Source organism: Drosophila eugracilis, unplaced genomic scaffold, assembly GCF_018153835.1.
Source record: "Drosophila eugracilis isolate 14026-0451.02 unplaced genomic scaffold, ASM1815383v1 contig_90, whole genome shotgun sequence".
NCBI classification, from domain to species: domain Eukaryota; kingdom Metazoa; phylum Arthropoda; class Insecta; order Diptera; family Drosophilidae; genus Drosophila; species Drosophila eugracilis.
The window spans coordinates 4,832,233-4,852,285 of NW_024573812.1; the positions used below are offsets into that span (position 1 = coordinate 4,832,233).

Sequence of the window (20,053 nt, forward strand, 5' to 3'; positions counted from 1 at the left end):
AGGCGGGATCTCGCTAGATCGTAAGGTGTTGCAGGCATGCGATGGGGAGATAATTCAAGCGGATGCTAAGCCAAAAAACCAGACTCCTTTACCTGATTGAAAATTAAGCGCATGCCGGCAATTTGCATAAAAGCAGTTTAATGTTTAAATGTTTTATTGAATCGCGAGGCTCGATTACAAGATCAAGGGGGAGAAAGCAGAAATGGAGGCGACTCTAATTTGCAATGCAAATCCAGTGCTGCGACTAAACCATTTGAACTGAGCCCAATCTTAACCGATCCTCCAGATGCGATGTGGCTATTTGTAAGGAGCCATCACCGAAAGCCGGTTTTTTAATTATGAAAAAAATCGATAAGCTATCATGGAGAGAACGTGCTTGCTCCAAAAGTGGGAAACTCTGCTCCAAAACGCTGATCAGTTGTCAATCAAAGGCGACGCTGATGCTTCACACTCGAATCTGTAGGGGACACAGGGATGGAGGGGGGGACAGGTGGTCGGTGGACATGGAACCATCATCATTAGTCGCTGCCAAAGACATAGAGACACGTTTGATAGCAGCCGACGTGCAGCAGCAACAGTTGCAGGAACAGCTCTAATTGCGGAATGGCAGCTGCGATCTGAAGTCTAAAGTCTGGACCTCAAAGTTCTCCAACTCCGACTCCAACTCGAACTCGAAACCTTATCCAACTGTCAGCGGCACTCAGCGGCGCAAAGTGACGCCTGATCTTGAACTGGTTCTGTTGGCCGCCGATCGCTACGCGGTGGTCCACGGCCATCAGAATCCCAGACAGCCGCATATGCAAGTGGCTCCCGTCGCCGCACGATCATATCCAATCCAATCCAATCCATTTCCATTCGCATTCCCATTCCCTGTCGGCCTTTCCAATATTCCGATATTCCGAAACCGATGCCAACTTTTCGGGCCCTGCTGTGACCAAATTGCGTATCGAGTGATCACCAGATATCCAGAGTTTCGGGGTCCGCCGAGGTCTACCACATGCAGTGTCATTACTCGATTGGCGCAGGAAATCATAAATTAAATTCGATTGTTTGACAAGGCTCGCGAAATGTTTCCATTTGAGCCATAAGCGTCGCCCCACTCCATTGCAACTAACTACACGGGAGGAAATATATCACCAATAATTGTCATTTTTTTGGAGTAATTATCTATTTTTTAGATCTTACGAAGTCATTATTAATATCTTTTATTTAAAAAAGGCAATCTATTGTCCTTGTAGATCTAAAATAGAGTATACATTCTTTAAAAAAAATTTACATTTCAATCTAATTCAGTAAACGTTTCTTTCTGTGCCGGATCGGATATCGCTAGCTCTACAATTAGTACTACATGCAACTGCAACTGCATCTCCAGCGTCCATCGGACTCCGAGAGTCGGAGGATGGTTCCAAAACGGGCAAGTGGCCGGCTTGCAGTTCGTACATTCGTGTAATGTTGGGCAATGCTCCCCCCAAAATTGGCGTGCAGCGGAAAAATGAGACAACGTGATCCAAAGACTCTCCAGCGATCCAGCCACAGATTCCAGCTTCAGCTTCAGCTCCATGCAGCACGCACATAATTCATAAATGTTGCCACAGCTGGCGGGGATCGGTGGTATCTGCATCTGTATCAGTGTCTGCGGGTTTTGGGAGATTCATAGGCTGGCACGCACTTGGCTGCTTCACTCTTTGGTCCCCGATCAGACCGGACTCTAGTCTTTGGTCTCTCTGCTCGCCGCATTGGCCATCAACACCAATCGCCAAATGGCATTCGTGTGTGGCAAGTGACACACGAGGCGCTGCAGCACAGCTGGATGCGTTCTCCTCGTCCACTCGCATCTGGATCTTGGAACCAGGTGGATGTGGTGTGCCAACAATGCCTACAAATGGGGGCCATCCATCAGAGCTGGCAGAGGTGTCATTTTAGGATTCCCACAACCCGGAGCGGTAAGATCGGGATAAGTCGTAAAGTCATTAAATATAATCTTCACAATGAAAATGGAATTTTTATGTTGCTTAGTTGGGTTGATAGGCCAGTTCAGAAAGTTATTTTTTGAAAATTCACTCTTGTTCAACCCCAGAAAATAAAGCCTTTAATTTTGATAATGCAGTTAAGTTTATTGCTTCTCGTTTAGTTTAGCTTAGTTTCAGATTAGTTTATCTACGCACTAGACGACGTCGTTCGCTCGTTCGTTTACACTTTAAAACTTAGATTAATCACTAATAGCAGAATGGGTGGTCCTTAGCTCTACAAGTGGTTAGATCCACTCTGGCCGCTGCTATGAGCGGATGCTGCCCAAAAGCGGCGTGCTCTCGGCAGCCTTTGAGGTAATCACGGTATGGCGGGAGCCGGAACCACCGGCAGTCGACGGAGCATTCGGTGGACCAGGCGGCCAATGGCTTGGTCCTGGACGTTCATCCTCCGCCTCGTCGATGCGGGATTGACGCGCCTGGCGCCTCTGCTGGTTCAACTCGTGCAGATAAAGGGCACTCAGGCACATATCGGCCACACCCACGTTCAAGGGACTGCTGCCTACACGCGGATCCATGCCACAGAGTCCGTAGAGCAGGGTATCCGAAGGACCCTCCAAGCGACCTTCAGCCCGGCTGAGACGCAACCGGCGCATACTGTCCAGCGGTCCTACGCTGGCCGACAGATTCTGCTGCAACATCTGGCGGAAGTCGCTGGCTGCGACGGGAAATCCTCCAGACACGGGTCCCAGTCCCGGACGAAGCGATTGCGAGATCTCTAATTGCTGTGGCGTCACTTGGGCAGTCAGCACCGAGTTCGCAATGGAACAATAGTCCGCTCCCATAGTGCCAAACGAGATGAGGCTATTGGTTAGCGGATTCTCCTGCACCATTGAAGTCTTGGCTTGGACCAGCTCGCCCACAGCGTGCTCCCTGACGCCACGCAGGAACTGCTTGGCTTCTTTCGGCATTTGCCACTCGGGATTGTTGAGTGTGAAGCGCAGCAGCGACATCTCCGTCTTTCCGCCAGCCAAACTCTTCTGCTGCGGCTCTTGCTGCTGATGCGGCTGCTGAGCTCCAGGTCGGGTCATCTCCTCCAGTTCGCTGGTAAGCTGCCAGTCGGGATTGCCATGCTTGCGCACATCCATCTGGGCGAAGGAGCAAACGTTGCCCACTCCCCGCACTGATACGGTGAACGTCCTAAAGAAACGCACCAACTCAATGGCTTTTGGCCGGAACACGAAGATCAGCACGAAAGGTGTGACGAACGGACTGAAGATCTCGCTGAGTAAGTAGCCAGCCTTGAACTGGAAGAAGTTACTAAACTCCTGGCGAACTTTAGCAGTGTGCGCCTGCTGGCGCCACTCTGAGGGCAGGTAGTGAACGTGGGCCAGAATTGCGGTCATCAGTTGTTCCGGGCACCATATAAGGTTCTCATCGGGAATGAGAGTTCTGCAGACCACGCCTATGGCACCGAGCCCGGCGGTGATAAAGAGCACATGCTCCACTTGGAAGACGTGCTCTTCGTAAATACCCAATCCAAGGATGAGCAGCAGAAGACCTCCACTGATAAAAAGCAGGTTTTTGGCTATCACAGCGGCCAGTGGCGAGGAAAAGGAGTTAAGGTATCGATCGGCGTAGTCGTATGCTCGATTTAGTCTGGCATCCAATTCGTGATCCAGCTCGTTGAAATGACGCAGGTAGAGGCGACCGTAATTCGACCACGTTCGCAGCCCAAGGGCACCTGGCTCTTTACGCAAGATGTTTGCGTAGGAGAAACTGAAGTAGATAAGCTGCCAGACAAAGATCACAGGCGCCAGCAGTAAATTGAGGAGCGCCACTCCTAAGATTAACTTGGACAGGCGCTGCGCTAACTCCGTTTGATTGCTACGCACAGCAAATTCATCTCGCAGCTGCCAGTTGTTCTGGAAAGGAGATCCCGGGCCGCGAAACAGGATGAAATCAATGTTGAATAACATACCACGACTGAGCGATACAACTTCTCCGTACAGCGGTATGTGGAATCTCACAGGCAGCAGTTGCTTGTTCATCAGTGCCACCAGGTAGTTCTTGAAGCGGAGTACTCGATGATAGATGTCCAGTTCTGTAAGCGATTCCTTGTCGATGCACATGTGCTGCTCGGCTTGAACACGACGGATGCGCTGTTGCACCTCGTGCCAGGTGAAGTTATCCAGATCCGAGTCCTCAATGTGAAGTGCAGAGTTGTAGAATCTCTTAATGTCGGCGTACTGAGTGATGTGGTAGACCATTTTTAGCAGCCGGATGCCCATGTAAATGGCGGCTATGAACACAACCAGGTAGGTGAACCAGTTAAAGCTGGCTATGCACTCCCCTGTGGGAACCAACACATCGGATAAAGTGGTCTTGGTTGGGTTGTCACCCATGGGAAGGGTATCCCCGAAGAGTACGTCGAAACGGACGCAGTGCATCACAACAGTAAGTAGCCAGACGACGAAACCAAACTCCAGGACCTGTAGCATTTCGTCAATAACAATCACAGTAAAACCGTGCTTCTGCTGATACTGATACATCCGCGAGAAGAACGAATCTAGGTCCTCGATGTGGTTCCACCGCGCACGCCCCGTCTCCGGAACCATGTGAATCATGACGCCACTATTCCTAGGCGTGTCCTCACCCTCGTGCTCTGTGTCGGGCTCCTCCAGCGCGTGTTCCAAACCATGCTCACCGAGGGGGTCTAAATGCGCAGCAGCTGCGTTCGCTTTTGCGTCTTGTGTTTTTGTTGGGCCTTGGCCTGCGGAGGAATGATGCTCCAGGAACGGACTGGCCGCCTCCTCGGCCAGGGAGCGGTAGTTGATATGGGGGCTAGACATCGCCCAACGTCAAGGTCAACCGTGCTGCCTATTTATATCGCCGTATAGTATAAGTTGGAAAATTCTTTGTTGTTTGATTCTGCTGAACCTTCCCAGCGAACAGCTGTTTCTACATAACTTAGTGTTGGCCAACGAAAGAAATACTGGTAAAGTAATAAGTGAAGATGACTAGTGCAGTTTTTACTGCAGGCTGTTCACACTGCCAGTGCAGTAGGGAATTTATATGATAGGTTGTATAGTTTTCGTTTATGCTTTTCTTAGGCTAGAATGTACACATATATATTACAACTTTTCATTAATTGCAAAAAAAAATCAAAAAGAAAAACATTTTAAATCAAATAGTTCAAAATAAATATTAATGGCAATATTATATTAACAATTAATATTTTGTATATGACAATCTCTCGCTGCTATAAAAGATAAAGTAAGTCTGCACAAGAGTTGGCAGTTCCATCACACGTTTGTAAACAAATTTTGGTAAAGGAAATCCTCATATTTTAATTTAAAAACAGCCAAAATGGGTAAAAGACAGCATCAAAAAGATAAAATGTGAGTATTTTATACAGTTAAAAATCCATAAAACTCAAGTTAACCCCTTTCTTTAAAAGGTACCTCACGTACACAGAGTGGAGTGAGTTGTACGGCGGGAAAAAGGTAGAATCCTTGGAGAACGACCATGTCAAGTTCAAACGGCTGCCCTTTGAGCATTGCTGCATCACATTGGCCCCATACGAGATGCCTTACTGCGATCTACAGGGTAATGTCTTCGAGTACGAGGCTATCCTTAAGTTTCTGAAGACATTCAAAGTAAATCCCATCAGCGGGCAGAAGATGGACTCCAAGTCGCTGGTCAAACTCAATTTCCACAGGAATGCAAACGATGAGTACCACTGCCCCGCCTTGTTCAAACCATTCAGCAAGAACTCGCACATTGTGGCGGTGGCCACCACGGGAAATGTTTATTGCTGGGAGGCCATTGACCAGCTAAACATCAAGACGAAAAACTGGAAGGATCTTGTGGACGACACGCCCTTTCAGCGCAAGGATATCATCACCATACAGGATCCTCAAAGACTTGAGAAATATGATATCTCCACCTTCCATCACATTAAAAAGAACCTGCGTGTTCTGACGGAAGAAGAGCAGCTAGAGAGAAAGAATCCAGCCAGCGGACGTATTAAAACCATGAATCTGGAGACCAAGGAAACTCTGGAGCAGTTGCAGCAAGACTACCAGCCTGCAGAGGAGAAACCATCCACTTCAAAGCTCACAGCCGATAAGTTCAATGCTGCTCATTATTCAACAGGAGCTGTGGCCGCCAGTTTTACATCCACCGCCATGGTGCCCGTGTCCCAGATAGAGGCGGCAATTATAGATGATGACATAGTAAAGTATGAGAGGGTTAAAAAGAAAGGTTACGTTCGCTTAAATACTAATCTCGGTCCCCTTAACCTGGAACTCTTCTGCGACCAAACTCCTCGAGCCTGCGATAACTTCATCAAGCATTGCGCCAATGGTTACTACAATAATGTTATGTTTCACCGATCTATAAGGAATTTTATTGTAGGTATGAAATACTGTTTAAAAAACTCTAGATTATAGTTATTCTCTCTACAGGTGCAAGGTGGTGATCCCACAGGCAGTGGCTCTGGCGGCGAATCCATATGGGGCAAGAAATTTGAAGATGAGTTCAAACCCAATCTCACGCACACAGGTCGGGGAGTGCTTTCCATGGCAAATTCAGGGCCCAACACCAATGGCTCTCAGTTGTGAGTAAACCACGATTTATTGTTCTCAAGATTTTTATAAGCTCTACTATTTCGTAGCTTTATAACCTACCGCTCCTGCAAACATCTTGATGGGAAGCACACAATATTCGGCAAGCTCGTCGGCGGTTTGGACACTCTTCAAAAAATGGAGAACATCGAGGTGGACAACAAGGACAGACCAATTGAGGACATCATTATTGAGTCCTCACAGGTCTTTGTAAATCCCTTTGCGGAGGCAGCTGAGCAGCTAGCCAAGGAGCGCGAGGAAGAGGCGGCCAGCAAACAGGAGACTGTGCAAAAAGAGGAGCAGCAAAAGCGGATGAAGGAACCGCTCAAAGTGTACAGGGAAGGCGTTGGTAAGTACCTGAAACTTCAGGCGATGACCAAGAAGCCAGATTCAACCCTTCCTGCCGCCCAACCCGCCAAGAAAAAAAAACTTACAAATGGTTTCGGTAATTTCTCCAGTTGGTAACCGTTTCCGTTTCAAAAATAAAAGTTTTAGATATTGTAAATTGGTAAAAAAATCTTGATATTGACTATTTATCAGTGGTTTCGGTTCCTCCATCTGTGCGTTCTCTATCCTGCCAGCTTTTCTTCATTTCCTGCAGTTTTCCCTGCCGCCGACGCCGCTCTGTGGACTTCCTCTGCTCTTGGGCCTTTATTTGGGCCGCAATGGAATGCTCTCCATTCAGATGGTTATCGAGTTTCTCAAGGAGGAGTTTCCTGGCCTCCACTCGATTTTTAGAAGCTAAACGATGTGTATGACACTTGATGGTTATGTTGGTTGGCAGATGGCGTAGAAACACACAGTTGGAGGTCTTGTTCACCGCTTGGCCACCAGGGCCACTGCCTCGCATGAAAGTCTCCTCGATCTCTGACTCCTGAAGCGTGGGAAAGCGTGAGTAGTCCAGATTGGCTGTGGATTTGCAACGTACAGCGGATGGAGGAAGCGCCAGGATGCGCACCAGACCTCGCAACATCCCTATAGAATTCGACCCTTCTTCAGCAGGGTCTCTCCGCGCTGAAATATAAATTTGTTCTTAAACTGTTATGAAATGCAAATGTGGTGTTTACCTTAAAACTGAACTCCACTTCTGCCGGACTTGTGAGGGACCGGTTCTCCCGGAATTCGTGCCGTACTCTTCCCAGAAAATAGTTTTTATCGGTAAGCTTTAAGTGATTGCCGTATCGAATTAAATGCTTGTACAAACGCAAAATTTGCTGCCGCGAAGGTTGAATCATTTTTTGATTTGATATGTTTTTCTCACATGTGAGACAGTGTTGGGCAGCGTCTGTTTTGATAACAAGTTGGCATTACCGCACTACAGTCAGCTGTTGCAGCTAGCGATCAAAACAATAACAGTGCTGATAATAGAACACTTAAAAAAAATACATATTGATAAGATTGTATTTTGAATTGAAATTGATAAAGGCCGTAGAATAGAATGCTCAGGTGCTATACGCCTTCTTAAATCGATTGACCAATCACCATTAAAAATTTGTAGTCATGCCGAGAATCGATTTTTAGTCCATTTTTAACACAATAAATATAATGCAGGTCATGTTTGATTTATTTTATTATCTACCGATTGCACTTTGGAAATGATTAGTCTTTGGGCAACTTGTCTACATCAATGCCATCATCTATGGAGACCCCAGTGAGTTGGCTAAGCTCAAGCATTTCCTTAACCTGGTGGGCAACCTCCTTATCAACTATATCCCCGCCCTGATTCATGGTCCGATCTATGATCTCCTCATCCGTCATCTGATTTGCAAACATCTCCTCCGGCGAAATATCCAAGGGCTGCACTAAAGTCATAAGGAAACTGGCCGATATGGACACACTATACGGCAGGAATCGCACATACTCCTTCAGAAGCTCCAAACGACTGGAAGATAAAGAATACGTTTAATATAGCAGCTTTAGTGTTTCTATAGGAATAGTTATCTTATCATTTTAAACATTGAATGACTTTTTCGATTGTAGCCCAAAACATTTTTTTCGATAAGATTTAAATTATAAATCATAACATGCATTATTTTTTGAGAAAATTTACGACATATGTGCATATTAAAATTAATTTTTATATGATATAATAAATATCTTCATTTTTAAGAAATAATATATTAACATAAATCTTGCAAGTTCTCACCTCATGCTCTCTGGAACATCCGCCTGGGCGTGCTTCCTATAGCTATCATATAATGCAGAACAGTATTCATCAAAGATTGCATCGAAGTTAGGATATCGTACATCGGCATAAATAGACACAGCCAGGAAAACTGAGAGATCGATCATGGGAGAGGAGACTCGTAAAGTCTGGTAGTCGAACATCATAATCTCCTGCGGTTCCTCCTTGTCATTATATTTGTATGCCACGTTATTCCTGACATAATCTCCGTGACAAAGTGTCGCTAATGGTTCTCTGGGCGCCACCCGTTGCCTTCCGTAAATGTTGTAATCGCCAATTAGGAAGGATAACTTCTTTACGAACTCTCCGTCAATCTGGGGTTGGAAGGTCGCCACAGCCTTGGCTGCCCGCTTGATGCTCGTCTTCATTGTGAGCATCCATTCCGGATGAATAAAGTCGCTGGCATAGCGGGATTCCTTCAGACTGTCAATCAGTTGGCCGAACTTCTCAGGATTTCTATGCTTCATGGCGTAGGCAAAACCATGGAACTTTCCCAGGTAATCCACAGCAATCAGGGCATGTTCCAGGCTTAGGCCTACCCGATCCTTAGTCACCCGCCAACTGTGCTCTGCGAAATTCTCTAGGATAACCACCGCTGAATACCGATTCAACTCGCTGTAATAATACTTTGGAGCGGCGAACTTTCCCCCAGCCAGCTTCTGAATCTCGGGGAGAATTTCCGTGTAGAAGTTTATCTCGTTGCTGAAGAGTGGTCCAAACTGGACGGCGTCATACATTTCTGGGGGCATTTCATGGGTTTTCTACGAAAACAAATAAAAATGCATTTAGTAAGCACAATGACCCGCAACATACTTCCCAAAAATGAAAGCTCATTATTAGACTAAGTTTGGTAATCTATGTGAGATTAAAACCTGTTATCGTTCGATTAGTTTCGATCTACAAGTGGTTTGATAAGACCGTAAAAACAAAAACTAGGCATTTTGAACAATTTCACAATGTTTGCGCACAATGCATTGAACCTTCCTACTCGCGACGTACTTATCTGTGTTTGCTGGTCAACAAAACTGGGAAATGTATGCATTTTTATCCGTAGACACAGCAACTTGGATTATACTTTATACACTTTACTATATACTATGCAATTTAAGTGGGGATGTGCACTGAACGCTATGCCATTCAATTTCGTGACTTGGTTACTGTGATTGAACAACAGCACTTTTTTAAATTCCCATCAACACTTTTCATCTTATTTAATTATTTTTATGTGACTATACCTTAACGACCATTTTTTGCTTGAACTTTTCTCCGTCGTATTCAAAGTTGATGATGGCTCGGTAGCAAAAGGTGAGCATAAAGGCCTCCTTATGTCCGATCACATCAATCTCGATGTCTCCCACTTTAAAGGTGTTTGCCTTGGAATCGCTGTAGTTTTCCACCAGTCGTCCGCTTTCTACAATTTTTGGAAGAATTGTAGATCGCAGCCACTCGGTCTCCGCCTCGATCTTTTCCATTCTGCCAATGATCGTGTATATACTGTCGATTCAAACTGCTTAACTTTCGGAAAATGAATGAGCAACTGCGACGGTTTTAGGTGGAATTTATACTCTCCAAGAGCTTACGCTCTTTAAGAGATTAGATGAAACCAATAGACTAAAGAGAAAAGTCGAAAGCTTTCTAATCATTAAGAGAGTTTTGTAATTACACATTCTGATGATGCAATAAATAAGAATATTGAAACTCGCTAAGAGAGATAAAGAACTTAAATGGTTTAAAGAAGGATAAGTGAAAAATTATGGTTAATAAATTCAAATGCATTTTTATCATTTTATTCTCCAGGGATTTGTTGTCAAAATTAATTGTTTTTAAACATTCGCTAACTTAGCATTTACTAACCATTTACTAAATAGAAAATGTCGCTTAAATGGTATTTGTTGAATACAACTGGGTCAATGACCAGGGTCAACACCTATATTCCCAAGTTAACGGAAAGGCCAGAACGCAGGGGAATACCTAATATGGCACCCCGAGTTCAAAAAAAGACGAATGCTTTATTTAAGATTGAGGACTTGGATAGTATTTCATACATTTCCGATTCTTCTCGAAGGAGCAAGAGATTGAGCAAACGAGCCATTCAGTTCAAAGAGATCAAGAATTCCCAATCTCCCGAAACCACCTGCCCTTTGCCACCTAGTACCATACCCGAAAAGGAACCAATCGTTCAGGACTCTCCACGTATGCGGGAGTTCTTTATCGAAGTGCGACAGCGTGAGCTGAAGGATTACTACCGACAGATGAAGGCAGCTGAAAGACATCCAAACGTGACTCTGTTATGTCCAGATTGTGGTCTGGCAAAGCTTAATGGAAAGGATCTCACCCAGAACATTTATTGCACGGGAGATAAGACCTTGAGGCGGAATATAGATAGAAATTGTGATCAGTATAGAGATCTCTCTTGGTTGTGGAACTCCTCCGCGGCACAAACACACTTAGCATTAAGTGTTACATGCGGTGGAGGTGTTCCCATCCACTTGTGATCTTTATTCACTTGTTCACATTGTGAAATTTTCCAATTCAAGTTCCGAAATTTTTATGTAGTTAGCATGGATTTTGCTGGATTTACTTCAAGTCTAAGTTAGAACACCAAATCTATCGTATCCAAATCCATCGACCAAGATCCCAAGATGTATTCCGATCCCGCCCAGGAGACAGTTGCGACGCAGACGGAGGCCCAGCCGAGTCCGAAACCCGTCTGCACGCCGCTGCTCATGGTGGACGAGGATGGTCGGAAGCGGTACTGCTACCATGGTGGAAAGTGCAAGTGCGCCACGTGCGTCAAAATCCGGGAAGAGCAAGCAGTTAAACTGGACAAGGAACTATTGTCCTACATCCCGCATTCAAAACTGCATCTTGAAGTTCCCATTCGGATGGTGAAACCAAAGCAGTACCGCCTGGAAGCCAGGCGTGCAGCTCCTTGGATAGCTACATGGCTACGAGAGGATCACGAGAGGCTGAGAGCTGAGTATCCCATTTACTACCTTCCGGATAGATACTTCAGCGACAACTTCTACATGTTGCCAGGACCTCAGCACAAGGAAACCCAGACGGACATCCCAATTGGGCGCTATGGCATAGATGGCTGTCCATGTCCCGACAAATCGCTCTGCTACGATTTGTAATTGTAATCCTGGGCAGGTTTCGATGGGGCAGTGAGGGAAAATAAAGATTTCAGAAGGAAATAATAGTACCTTTTCTTGGTTAGATGGTTAGCTAACACAATTATTCTCAGCACTTATATTAATAATTTTTAACCTTATAAATTTGTACTGCGGCGTTTGTAAAAAATTTTTAAATTAATATACAAATTATTAAATGCTTAAGTACTTTGGAATCATAACGTTATCTGCCCATGTTTGCGATACTTAACCTACCAACTTTGCGAAGCAGATGCTCAACTTTTTGGCCACTTTTCCATATCAATGTCATCATCTATGGAGACCCCAGTGAGTTGGCTCAGTTCAAGCATTTCCTTAACCTGGTGGGCAACTTCCTTATCAACTATTTCCCCGCCCTGGTTCATGGTCTGATCTATGATCTCGGCATCCGACATCTTCTTGGCAAACATTTCTTCTACAGAAATATCTAAGGGCGCTACTAAATTCATAAGGAAACTGCCCGTTATGGACACACTATACGGCAGGAATCGAACATATTCCTTTAGAAGCTCTGCACGACTGAAAGACACAGAAGATGCTTTATGTCAAATTGTAAAGTATATGTTGAAATCCTAACCTCATGCTCTCTGGAACCTCATCCTTGGCGTGCTCCCTATAGCTATCATATAACGCCGAGCTGTATTTCTCGAAGATTTCCTCAAAGTTTTGATATCGAACATCGGCATAAATGGATAATGCCAGAAACACTGAAAGATCAATCATGGGAGAGGAGTCACGCAAAGTCTGGTAGTCGAACATCATGATCTCCAGCGGTTCCTCCTTGTCATTATATTTGTATGCGACATTATTCCGTAAATAATCACCGTGGGAAAGTGTTGCAAGTGGTTCCCTCCGCGCAACTCGTTGTCTACCATAAAGTCTAAAATCCGAGATCACGTTTGCCAAGTGCTTCACAAACTCTTTGTCAATCTGAGGTTGAAAGGTGCCCACAGCCTTGACTATTCTTTTTATAATGGTCTTCATACTGAGTACCCACTCTGGATGAAGCTCATCGGTGGCGTAACGAGATTCCCTCAAACAGTTGGTCAGTTGGGCAAACTTCTCCGGATTCGTGTGCTTTATGGCGTAGGCAAAACCATGAAACTTTCCTAGGTAATCCACAGCAATGAGAGCGTGTTTCAGGCTTAGGCCTACCCGATCCTTCGTCACCCGCCATCCCTGCTCGGAGAAATTCTCTAGGATGACCACTGCTGAATACCGATTCAACTCGCTGTAATAATACTTGGGAGCGGCGAACTTTCCCCCAGTCAGCTTTTGTATCTCTGGGAGAATTTCCGTGTAAAAGTTTATCTCGTTGCTGAAGAGTGATCCAAACTGGACGGCGTCATACATTTCTGGGGACATTTCATGAGTTTTCTATGGGGAACAAAAAGTGTGTTCATTTTTTATGGCTTAAAAAAGAGCATATTAAAAAGAGCACTTTAAAACGCTTTAATCTGTGTTTGCTGGTCCATAAAACTGGCACAGACATATCTTTATCCGTTGACGCTGTATCTGGGGCTTATACTATTTATTTTTAATGGGGGTGTCCGCTGTAATTGTTTATGTAACTTCAGTGGAGGCCCATTTTCAAATTTCCAATGCCTCTGATCATATTTAATTATTTTTATGTGACTGTACCTTAACGACCATTTTGTGTTGAAACTTTTCTTCGTCATATTCAAAGTTGATGATGGCCCGGTAGCAAAAAGTGAGCATAAAGGCCTCCTTGTGTCCGATCACATCAATCTCGATGTCTCCCACTTTGAAGGTGTTTGCCTTGGAATCGCTGTAGTTCTCCACCAGGCGTCCGTTTTTGAGAATCTTCGGAAGAATCGTAGATCGCAGCCACTCGGTCTCAGCTTCGATCTTTTTCATGGTGTCTATATATTTACTAAGTATAAAAGGGATCTGAACTGCTGTACATCAGAAAATAATATGAGATACTCCGAGTACTTACAGTAGAATTTACAATATGATAAAGCTTAAGCTCAAGCTCTTTTCGAAATTTGACGAAATAATTTGAGCTAAATAAAAAGCTTTTATATCATTTATAAACGTTTAGAGCTTTCCTGTTCTCCTGCTGAGAGAATGGCAATATTGGTAAGCTAATTTATAACCAGTAAGAGCTTTGCATACTCTTTCAGAGAGTTCCGTTACGATTCCTAAACCAGAAATTCTAATTCTAAAGCACTGATCTACGTGTGCCGTCTCGTTAACATGGATTTTGCTGGATAAAATTCAAGTCTTAGTTAGAAATCTAAATCTTTCGTAACCTTATCGAAACGAGGCTTAGATTTATAGATCCCACAATGTATTCCGATCCCGCCCAGGAGTCAGTTGCGACGCAGACGGAGGCCCAGCCGAATCCGAAGCCCGTCTGCACGCCACTGCTCATGGTGGACGAGGATGGTCGGAAGCGGTACTGCTACCATGGTGGAAAGTGCAAGTGCGCCACTTGCGTCAAAATCCGGGAAGAGCAGGCAGTTAAACTGGACAAGGAACTATTGTCCTACATCCCTCATACAAAACTGCATCTTGAAGTTCCCATCCGAATGGCGAAACCAAAGCAGTACCGCCTGGAAGCCAGTCGAACAGCTCCTTGGATAGCCACATGGCTACGAGAGGATCACGAGAGGCTGAGAGCTGAGTACCCTACGTACTACCTTCCGGATAGGTACTTCAGCGCCAACTTCTACATGTTGCCTGGGCCTCAGCACAAGGAGACACAGACTGACATCCCGATTGGTCGTTACGGCATCGATGGTTGTCCATGTCCCAATAAGTCACTTTGCTACGATTTGTAATTGTAATCCTGGGCAGGTTTTTGCAGTGTGGGATAAATAAAAGTGGGTGGTGTAAGAATATTTTCCTTTTGTTTTTTTGTTGAAACTGGGAATTCCAGTTAAGTCATTAACCCCTATTTTCTGTATATACTCTTAAGCTATGCTTGAATTGGAAGCCACTATAATTTATATACCATAAACAATTGTTCCAATAAGCTAAGACTAACATTTTCCTTCCATTTTCATGAGTTAGCCATTTGTAAATATCATAATCTCAATCCATAATGTTGCAATGCTGATCCTGTCATTTATTCACTTGTAAGTTAACCTTTTTGGACCCATCTCCCTTTAAATCAAACAAAATGTGGCGTAACTCAAAAGTGACCCGGTATCTGTCCAGGATCATTACGCGCCACGCTTCGAGTGACATAAACAGCAGCGTAGCAGCGGCTTATGCCAAAGGAGACACACGACTTGACCCCGTTAACGTGATGCCAAAGTCTAAGTACGGCGGTATCAATACTGTCTCCTTGCTCACTGGCAGCACTATGATTGGCGAACAGGGAGCTCGTTTCGTTAAGTCACTGCTGCAGAGCAGCCGAGTGCCTGTGGAGGTGCAAGTAATCGAAGCGGGCCAGGATGATGAGTACTTCAACTCGGTGCTCCGGAATAGAACCGCGGTGCATGTGGACAACCAGGCTGATGAGCAATCCAAGCAGAAGGCCCTCAAGATCTGTAACGATTTGGACTTGTACGTGTTGAAGACCCGGACACGCAGTTTTCCAGGTTTCAAGTGCCGCTTTCCGGGCGTAGACATTCTGATGATTGGCCAAAACAACATGGGCATTTACAATGAACTAGAATATTCACCCGTTAAGGGTGTTGTGGAGGCCCTATCAGTCGTTAGCCAAAAGTCCATTGATAAGTACCTAAACTATGCCTTTAAGGCGGCTGTTGCAGCGGGTCGAAAACGGGTGACTTTGATTAACAAGGCCAAGGAGTGGCCCATTGTTGATGGTTCCATGGTGGCAGCTGCCAAACGAATGCACTGTCCCTATAAGGAATGCCTGGAGCTGGAGTTCATGGAATTGGATGATGCCGTCAGTCGGCTTGTAACGGATCCCATATACTTTGACTGTCTTTTTGCCAGCGATCGCTATGCCACATTTCTCTCGTCGATCTGCAGTGCCGTTTGTGGCGGATCTAATCTTTTCAGTGCCGTGGAAATCGGAGATACCCATGCCGTATTCAAGCCGCTACAAACAAAGCTTTCGCTGACCAACTATGCCACACTAAGTGCTTATGGCATCGTATCCACCATCGTAGATCTCTTCGAACATTTGGGCCACAAAAAGTGCTCGGATGCCTTGTGGTGCGAGATGCTGCGTACCATGGACGAAGGTATCCGGACTAAGGAGTTCGGTGGGAAGGACACCGGCGAGTACGTTATCTGCAACATTATCAACCAGCTGCGTTGCCAAGGCTACAATCAAAGTAAATAAATTTCTTGTAAATTATTTCCAAAAATTTGAAAAAACACTCTTTGAGGAATTTTTTTATTAAAATAATAAAACAAATTACCTAGTTCTTAAGCAAACATGTAATTTTTTTAATTGTTACTAAAATAAACATATTTTAGCCCAAAATTTTGGGGTATCCGCACATTATCCACAAGCCTATATGGTCAATAGTTGCACCGTTTCAGGGAGTTCTTGGCCTGAAAATTTAGACTTAGTAGTTAAAAAAAAATACAAGTAAACTATATTTCTGAAGCATTGAGACTTTTACCAGAAAAAATTATATTTTATTAGTTTTTAGCGCTTAAAAACTGGATATTAATTATTAAAAGTCATTTGTATAAAATTTAAAAGTTTTTTGCGGCCTAAATGCATCAGAAATACAAATTTTTAGAGCGTCTAAAACTAGCTTTTAGGATCTTCAACCACACCTGTTCCTCCTCCGAACGCAGCTTACTCTCGCACATCTTCACCTTCCAATTTTCCGTAAAGGTCACCAGCTCTACCATCATCTTGAAGGTAACAGTTTTCTGGGGCTTCAAGCTCTTTATCAGCTTGCCTGGCTTCCCCTTCTTACTGGGATACTTCATGTAATCGTATACGATCGGTGGATCCTCTTCCCCATTAGTAATATCCTTTTCCAATTCGACGGATTCTTTTAGATCTTCGTCCATGTGGGTGGGATAAAATTTGTTTGGTTTATTTAATGATTTCAATGCGTTATCCATGATCGGAGGAAAATTTAGTAGGATTTAGTTGTTGAGCTATCAGAAATGTTTCAAAACTTTAATTGGGTGTTCGAAAGACAGATTCCCAGTGCCTACTATGGAGGTGTGGGTCATAAACGTTATGTCCTACCATTTGCACGTACAATTTGAATAAATTTATATTCCAGCCGGCGGCTGTAAACAACTACATAAATCCCGGAGTATAACCTATGAATGGAGTTTGTTCTGGGGGGTGGGCAATGGTAATAAAATGTCTGGCCAGAAGTGAAGCATATTTGCAGGCGCCAAAAACAAAAGCCGCAACACAATTGCCCAGCATGTAGGAGCATGTATGTAAGTATGTAAGCCCCAGTCGATACTATATCATCATGCAAATTGGCATCGTATACCCCTCTGTACCCCCTATATAGTCCCAACCCAAGGCTAATAAGTACGATGAACGACTCCGCAACACAAACAAACAAAGAGAGCTGGATAAACAACGGCGAAAAATCCAGGGAGCCGTAGAGCAAATCCTTGCCGTGGGCAATCCTTGAGTTATGGCTCAATTCCCGGCCAACAAGGAGGAAAAGACAATCGTTTACACACATATAAGTCGTAATTTATTCGCCACTAGAAAAGTTTCCTTTATTAAATTTTAGTTGAAACAAAACACACACACACACAAATAACATACAAAACATACACACACACATATGCATTGAGCGCATCCTTTTTAGCAACTCTCATAGTGTCCTGGTCATTGTTCCAGCTCGTTGGTGGGTCCATGGGTCAGTTTGGCCTTCAGGGATCCGCAAACCATCATGCAGGTGAACAAGGAGAGCTCCAGGACACGACACATGCAGTAGGCCACCACATCCAGTAGGTGCTCCACAACTCCCAAGTACAGACACATCCGTGGGTGGGTTGGTTTTTCCGACGAGTAAAGGTTGCTTAGGTGTTGTCTTGGCTGATTTATCAGTTAATCTTCTATAACCTGATAAGCCAAAACCTCTTATCCTGGTTAATTTCACCGTGCTTATATGGGACAAACTCTTTTCTTCAAATGATAACACTGCGTTGGCTGGCTCCCGTTATATTCAATCCTGTTGCTGTATCAAAACACGAAGTTCCTTTCGTCTTCGCCTCGTATTTCTCAACAAAACAAAACGAGAGTCGCAAAGAGAGAAGGAGAGAGAGAAAGTGCCGTTGCAAGCTTGTCAGAAAGGGGAAAGGGGGAGGACAAGGAAAACTTGGAGATGGGAGTTCAGCCGTTAACGGTGCATGCGCAAACAGGTTCTTCTCCATTTCGATGAGATAACAATGATAAAGAGCGAAAGTAAAAGATTGTAATAATATATCATAATTAATAAAAATTAAAAAAATATATATTTGTAGTAGCAATATCATATAGCACCTTCTTATTTAAACGCTAAACTCAATACTATCAAAAATTTAAATGTTAGGAAAGAGATGTGCAAATATTTTGTAATTTTTCAGTAATAAATGTCACTTTTCCCTTATATCTAAAAATAAATTTATTATTATTTATTTATTACTTAAAAATAATATCCCAAGGGATCTTTAATCACAAAACAAGGTAATTAACAATCCAATATGTGTTTTTCATAGCCACTTTATAATAGGATATTTATACAATGCCAGTTAATAGTTTGATTCGACGACTGGCTAGACGGCAAATGTCGTGCTTATCCCAAGGACAAAACCTTTGAGAACCAAAGGCAACCACGCCGAGCACTAGGTCTCGACCATATGTTGGTTCCTAACCGAAGTTGGGTCGGTGTCGGTGCAGTACAGCATATGGTCACTAGACGCGAGCCAGAATGCAGTTCGCCAGCGAGTTAATTGATGGCCCATGCCGTCCAGTACAGTAGCTCATCCTCGTCAGCTCTCCTTCTCGTTCTCCCTCTACCTATTCCTCTACCATCCACTCGGTCGTGTGCTGTTGAGCGTGAAAGTCACAAATTACGGGGAACAGAGGAGAGGAGAAGATCACATGGCATGATAGCACCAATTTGGCAAGATATGACGCGTGCCCTGTGCAAGCGAGATGGCAATACGCAAAGTGTAGGTGTAGGCTAGCGAAAGAGAGAGACAAAGAGAGGTAAAGCGAGAGAGGCACACTTCTAACCCCTAAGTGTGCGGCCGGGGGTCAAAGTCACCCCTGCTCCTCGGGGAGATCCTTTGGCAGGGATATGGTAATAACTGCGAGGATCCTGGGGCCAGGGGTCATTTGCGGGCCACTTACACAAACTTGGTCAGAACGGCGGTGAAAATATTTGTAGAACGCATCTCGCGGGGGTTGACTGTAACGCCGGGACTCGGGATCGTTTCAGTTCCATCGAAACTTTCAAGCCGCGCAGATCTGCCATGAGCTACTACTACTCGTCTGCCTCGGAGGAGGACGGCAGTTCCCAATACCTGGGCAGTCCCAACTATAACCTGACCCAGTTACCCATTTCTACGCAGGATTATGGACAATCGGCTTTGTTATCACCGGAATGGCAATTCCTAGATACCGCAGGCGGAACTCAACCAGAAATGGCTCCAGTCCTGGAACTACCAACCCAGCCCAGTCAACAGCAGAACAAACGACGGAGTAACAGCTCCACAGGATCGGAGGGCAAGAAAAGCAGTCCCGATCTGACCAATCTCAGTCCAACGGTCCAGAAACGAAGACGACAGGCTGCCAATGCCAGGGAAAGGAAGCGCATGAATGGTCTTAATGAAGCTTTCGATCGACTGAGGGAAGTAGTGCCTGCTCCCTCCATCGACCAAAAGTTGTCCAAGTTCGAAACTCTCCAGATGGCCCAGTCCTACATCCTGGCACTATGCGATCTCCTTAACAACGGAGATGTGGAGGTAGATGCCTCAGCCTACACAATATTCAGTGGCAGTGAAAGCAGCTTTGGGTTAACCGGAGGATCCTTATCATAGATGGATACTGCAAAACATTCTCTCTTAGACTTAAGATATGTGATTTTCTTCTTACTGTAGAATAGGGATTAAAAAGAAATAAATGGAATGGACAATTGAAGTTTAGTGACATTCATTACTTTTAGATTGGAA

The 20,053-nt window shown here is 44.5% G+C and overlaps 13 protein-coding genes across 13 annotated transcripts; 6 read left to right on the plus strand and 7 right to left on the minus strand.

Moving 5' to 3' along the window:
• Window positions 1–2,093: 2,093 nt before the first annotated feature.
• LOC108113212 (autophagy-related protein 9A) lies at window positions 2,094–4,954 on the minus strand. Its single transcript, XM_017223747.1, has one exon. The coding sequence runs from the start codon at window positions 4,817–4,819 to the stop codon at window positions 2,276–2,278; it is 2,544 nt and encodes an 847-aa protein (XP_017079236.1). The 5' UTR covers window positions 4,820–4,954; the 3' UTR covers window positions 2,094–2,275.
• A 306-nt stretch (window positions 4,955–5,260) lies between these two features.
• LOC108112988 (RING-type E3 ubiquitin-protein ligase PPIL2) lies at window positions 5,261–7,100 on the plus strand. The gene is made up of 4 exons (XM_017223399.2): window positions 5,261–5,368; window positions 5,428–6,382; window positions 6,437–6,588; window positions 6,646–7,100. Exons 1-4 carry the CDS (start codon window positions 5,337–5,339, stop codon window positions 7,058–7,060), a joined length of 1,554 nt encoding a protein of 517 aa, XP_017078888.2. The 5' UTR covers window positions 5,261–5,336; the 3' UTR covers window positions 7,061–7,100.
• On the minus strand, window positions 7,033–7,568 carry LOC108112996 (probable peptide chain release factor C12orf65 homolog, mitochondrial). Its single transcript, XM_017223406.2, has one exon. The coding sequence runs from the start codon at window positions 7,566–7,568 to the stop codon at window positions 7,125–7,127; it is 444 nt and encodes a 147-aa protein (XP_017078895.1). The 3' UTR covers window positions 7,033–7,124.
• Window positions 7,497–7,867, minus strand: LOC108112998 (MIEF1 upstream open reading frame protein). The gene is made up of 2 exons (XM_017223409.1): window positions 7,663–7,867; window positions 7,497–7,609 (listed from the first exon to the last, which is right to left on the minus strand). The coding sequence occupies exons 1-2, from the start codon at window positions 7,828–7,830 to the stop codon at window positions 7,571–7,573; spliced, it is 207 nt and encodes a 68-aa protein (XP_017078898.1). The 5' UTR covers window positions 7,831–7,867; the 3' UTR covers window positions 7,497–7,570.
• A 280-nt stretch (window positions 7,868–8,147) lies between these two features.
• LOC108112989 lies at window positions 8,148–10,308 on the minus strand. The gene is made up of 3 exons (XM_017223400.2): window positions 10,016–10,308; window positions 8,742–9,541; window positions 8,148–8,477 (listed from the first exon to the last, which is right to left on the minus strand). The coding sequence occupies exons 1-3, from the start codon at window positions 10,250–10,252 to the stop codon at window positions 8,195–8,197; spliced, it is 1,320 nt and encodes a 439-aa protein (XP_017078889.1). The 5' UTR covers window positions 10,253–10,308; the 3' UTR covers window positions 8,148–8,194.
• A 286-nt stretch (window positions 10,309–10,594) lies between these two features.
• Window positions 10,595–11,286, plus strand: LOC108112992. Its single transcript, XM_017223403.1, has one exon. The coding sequence runs from the start codon at window positions 10,652–10,654 to the stop codon at window positions 11,273–11,275; it is 624 nt and encodes a 207-aa protein (XP_017078892.1). The 5' UTR covers window positions 10,595–10,651; the 3' UTR covers window positions 11,276–11,286.
• Window positions 11,287–11,311: 25 nt separating this feature from the next.
• LOC108112993 lies at window positions 11,312–11,977 on the plus strand. The gene has a single exon (XM_017223404.2). The coding sequence runs from the start codon at window positions 11,423–11,425 to the stop codon at window positions 11,915–11,917; it is 495 nt and encodes a 164-aa protein (XP_017078893.1). The 5' UTR covers window positions 11,312–11,422; the 3' UTR covers window positions 11,918–11,977.
• Window positions 11,978–12,053: 76 nt separating this feature from the next.
• LOC108112990 lies at window positions 12,054–13,864 on the minus strand. The gene is made up of 3 exons (XM_017223401.1): window positions 13,595–13,864; window positions 12,531–13,330; window positions 12,054–12,472 (listed from the first exon to the last, which is right to left on the minus strand). Exons 1-3 carry the CDS (start codon window positions 13,829–13,831, stop codon window positions 12,190–12,192), a joined length of 1,320 nt encoding a protein of 439 aa, XP_017078890.1. The 5' UTR covers window positions 13,832–13,864; the 3' UTR covers window positions 12,054–12,189.
• A 303-nt stretch (window positions 13,865–14,167) lies between these two features.
• On the plus strand, window positions 14,168–14,820 carry LOC108112995. The gene has a single exon (XM_017223405.1). The coding sequence runs from the start codon at window positions 14,266–14,268 to the stop codon at window positions 14,758–14,760; it is 495 nt and encodes a 164-aa protein (XP_017078894.1). The 5' UTR covers window positions 14,168–14,265; the 3' UTR covers window positions 14,761–14,820.
• A 256-nt stretch (window positions 14,821–15,076) lies between these two features.
• On the plus strand, window positions 15,077–16,258 carry LOC108112991 (isocitrate dehydrogenase [NAD] subunit gamma, mitochondrial). Its single transcript, XM_017223402.2, has one exon. The coding sequence runs from the start codon at window positions 15,102–15,104 to the stop codon at window positions 16,239–16,241; it is 1,140 nt and encodes a 379-aa protein (XP_017078891.1). The 5' UTR covers window positions 15,077–15,101; the 3' UTR covers window positions 16,242–16,258.
• Window positions 16,259–16,278: 20 nt separating this feature from the next.
• LOC108112997 lies at window positions 16,279–17,053 on the minus strand. The gene is made up of 2 exons (XM_017223407.1): window positions 16,688–17,053; window positions 16,279–16,456 (listed from the first exon to the last, which is right to left on the minus strand). Exons 1-2 carry the CDS (start codon window positions 16,982–16,984, stop codon window positions 16,424–16,426), a joined length of 330 nt encoding a protein of 109 aa, XP_017078896.1. The 5' UTR covers window positions 16,985–17,053; the 3' UTR covers window positions 16,279–16,423.
• Window positions 17,054–17,571: 518 nt separating this feature from the next.
• LOC108112420 lies at window positions 17,572–18,055 on the minus strand. The gene has a single exon (XM_017222263.1). The coding sequence runs from the start codon at window positions 17,877–17,879 to the stop codon at window positions 17,724–17,726; it is 156 nt and encodes a 51-aa protein (XP_017077752.1). The 5' UTR covers window positions 17,880–18,055; the 3' UTR covers window positions 17,572–17,723.
• A 1,278-nt stretch (window positions 18,056–19,333) lies between these two features.
• On the plus strand, window positions 19,334–20,004 carry LOC108112429 (protein lin-32). The gene has a single exon (XM_017222272.1). The coding sequence runs from the start codon at window positions 19,355–19,357 to the stop codon at window positions 19,919–19,921; it is 567 nt and encodes a 188-aa protein (XP_017077761.1). The 5' UTR covers window positions 19,334–19,354; the 3' UTR covers window positions 19,922–20,004.
• The last annotated feature ends 49 nt before the right edge of the window (window positions 20,005–20,053 follow it).

Excerpts from the sequence above, each read along its gene's own strand:
- LOC108112995 (XM_017223405.1), top strand. The coding sequence starts at position 14,266 with ATGTATTCCGATCCCGCCCAGGAGTCAGTTGCGACGCAGACGGAGGCC.
- LOC108112429 (XM_017222272.1), top strand. The coding sequence starts at position 19,355 with ATGAGCTACTACTACTCGTCTGCCTCGGAGGAGGACGGCAGTTCCCAA.
- LOC108113212 (XM_017223747.1), bottom strand. The coding sequence starts at position 4,819 with ATGTCTAGCCCCCATATCAACTACCGCTCCCTGGCCGAGGAGGCGGCC.
- LOC108112998 (XM_017223409.1), bottom strand. The coding sequence starts at position 7,830 with ATGATTCAACCTTCGCGGCAGCAAATTTTGCGTTTGTACAAGCATTTA. Across the intron at positions 7,610-7,662 it reads AAGTGGAGTTCAGTTTTAAG|CGCGGAGAGACCCTGCTGAA; the intron begins GTAAACACCACA and ends TTTATATTTCAG.
- LOC108112997 (XM_017223407.1), bottom strand. The coding sequence starts at position 16,984 with ATGGATAACGCATTGAAATCATTAAATAAACCAAACAAATTTTATCCC. Across the intron at positions 16,457-16,687 it reads TGCGTTCGGAGGAGGAACAG|GCCAAGAACTCCCTGAAACG; the intron begins GTGTGGTTGAAG and ends CTAAATTTTCAG.
- LOC108112993 (XM_017223404.2), top strand. The coding sequence starts at position 11,423 with ATGTATTCCGATCCCGCCCAGGAGACAGTTGCGACGCAGACGGAGGCC.
- LOC108112992 (XM_017223403.1), top strand. The coding sequence starts at position 10,652 with ATGTCGCTTAAATGGTATTTGTTGAATACAACTGGGTCAATGACCAGG.
- LOC108112989 (XM_017223400.2), bottom strand. The coding sequence starts at position 10,252 with ATGGAAAAGATCGAGGCGGAGACCGAGTGGCTGCGATCTACAATTCTT. Across the intron at positions 9,542-10,015 it reads AGCAAAAAATGGTCGTTAAG|AAAACCCATGAAATGCCCCC; the intron begins GTATAGTCACAT and ends TTGTTTTCGTAG. Across the intron at positions 8,478-8,741 it reads GATGTTCCAGAGAGCATGAG|TCGTTTGGAGCTTCTGAAGG; the intron begins GTGAGAACTTGC and ends TTTATCTTCCAG.
- LOC108112988 (XM_017223399.2), top strand. The coding sequence starts at position 5,337 with ATGGGTAAAAGACAGCATCAAAAAGATAAAAT. Across the intron at positions 5,369-5,427 it reads CAGCATCAAAAAGATAAAAT|GTACCTCACGTACACAGAGT; the intron begins GTGAGTATTTTA and ends TTTCTTTAAAAG. Across the intron at positions 6,589-6,645 it reads AACACCAATGGCTCTCAGTT|CTTTATAACCTACCGCTCCT; the intron begins GTGAGTAAACCA and ends ACTATTTCGTAG.
- LOC108112991 (XM_017223402.2), top strand. The coding sequence starts at position 15,102 with ATGTGGCGTAACTCAAAAGTGACCCGGTATCTGTCCAGGATCATTACG.
- LOC108112990 (XM_017223401.1), bottom strand. The coding sequence starts at position 13,831 with ATGAAAAAGATCGAAGCTGAGACCGAGTGGCTGCGATCTACGATTCTT. Across the intron at positions 13,331-13,594 it reads AACACAAAATGGTCGTTAAG|AAAACTCATGAAATGTCCCC; the intron begins GTACAGTCACAT and ends TGTTCCCCATAG. Across the intron at positions 12,473-12,530 it reads GAGGTTCCAGAGAGCATGAG|TCGTGCAGAGCTTCTAAAGG; the intron begins GTTAGGATTTCA and ends TGTGTCTTTCAG.
- LOC108112996 (XM_017223406.2), bottom strand. The coding sequence starts at position 7,568 with ATGTTGCGAGGTCTGGTGCGCATCCTGGCGCTTCCTCCATCCGCTGTA.
- LOC108112420 (XM_017222263.1), bottom strand. The coding sequence starts at position 17,879 with ATGTGTCTGTACTTGGGAGTTGTGGAGCACCTACTGGATGTGGTGGCC.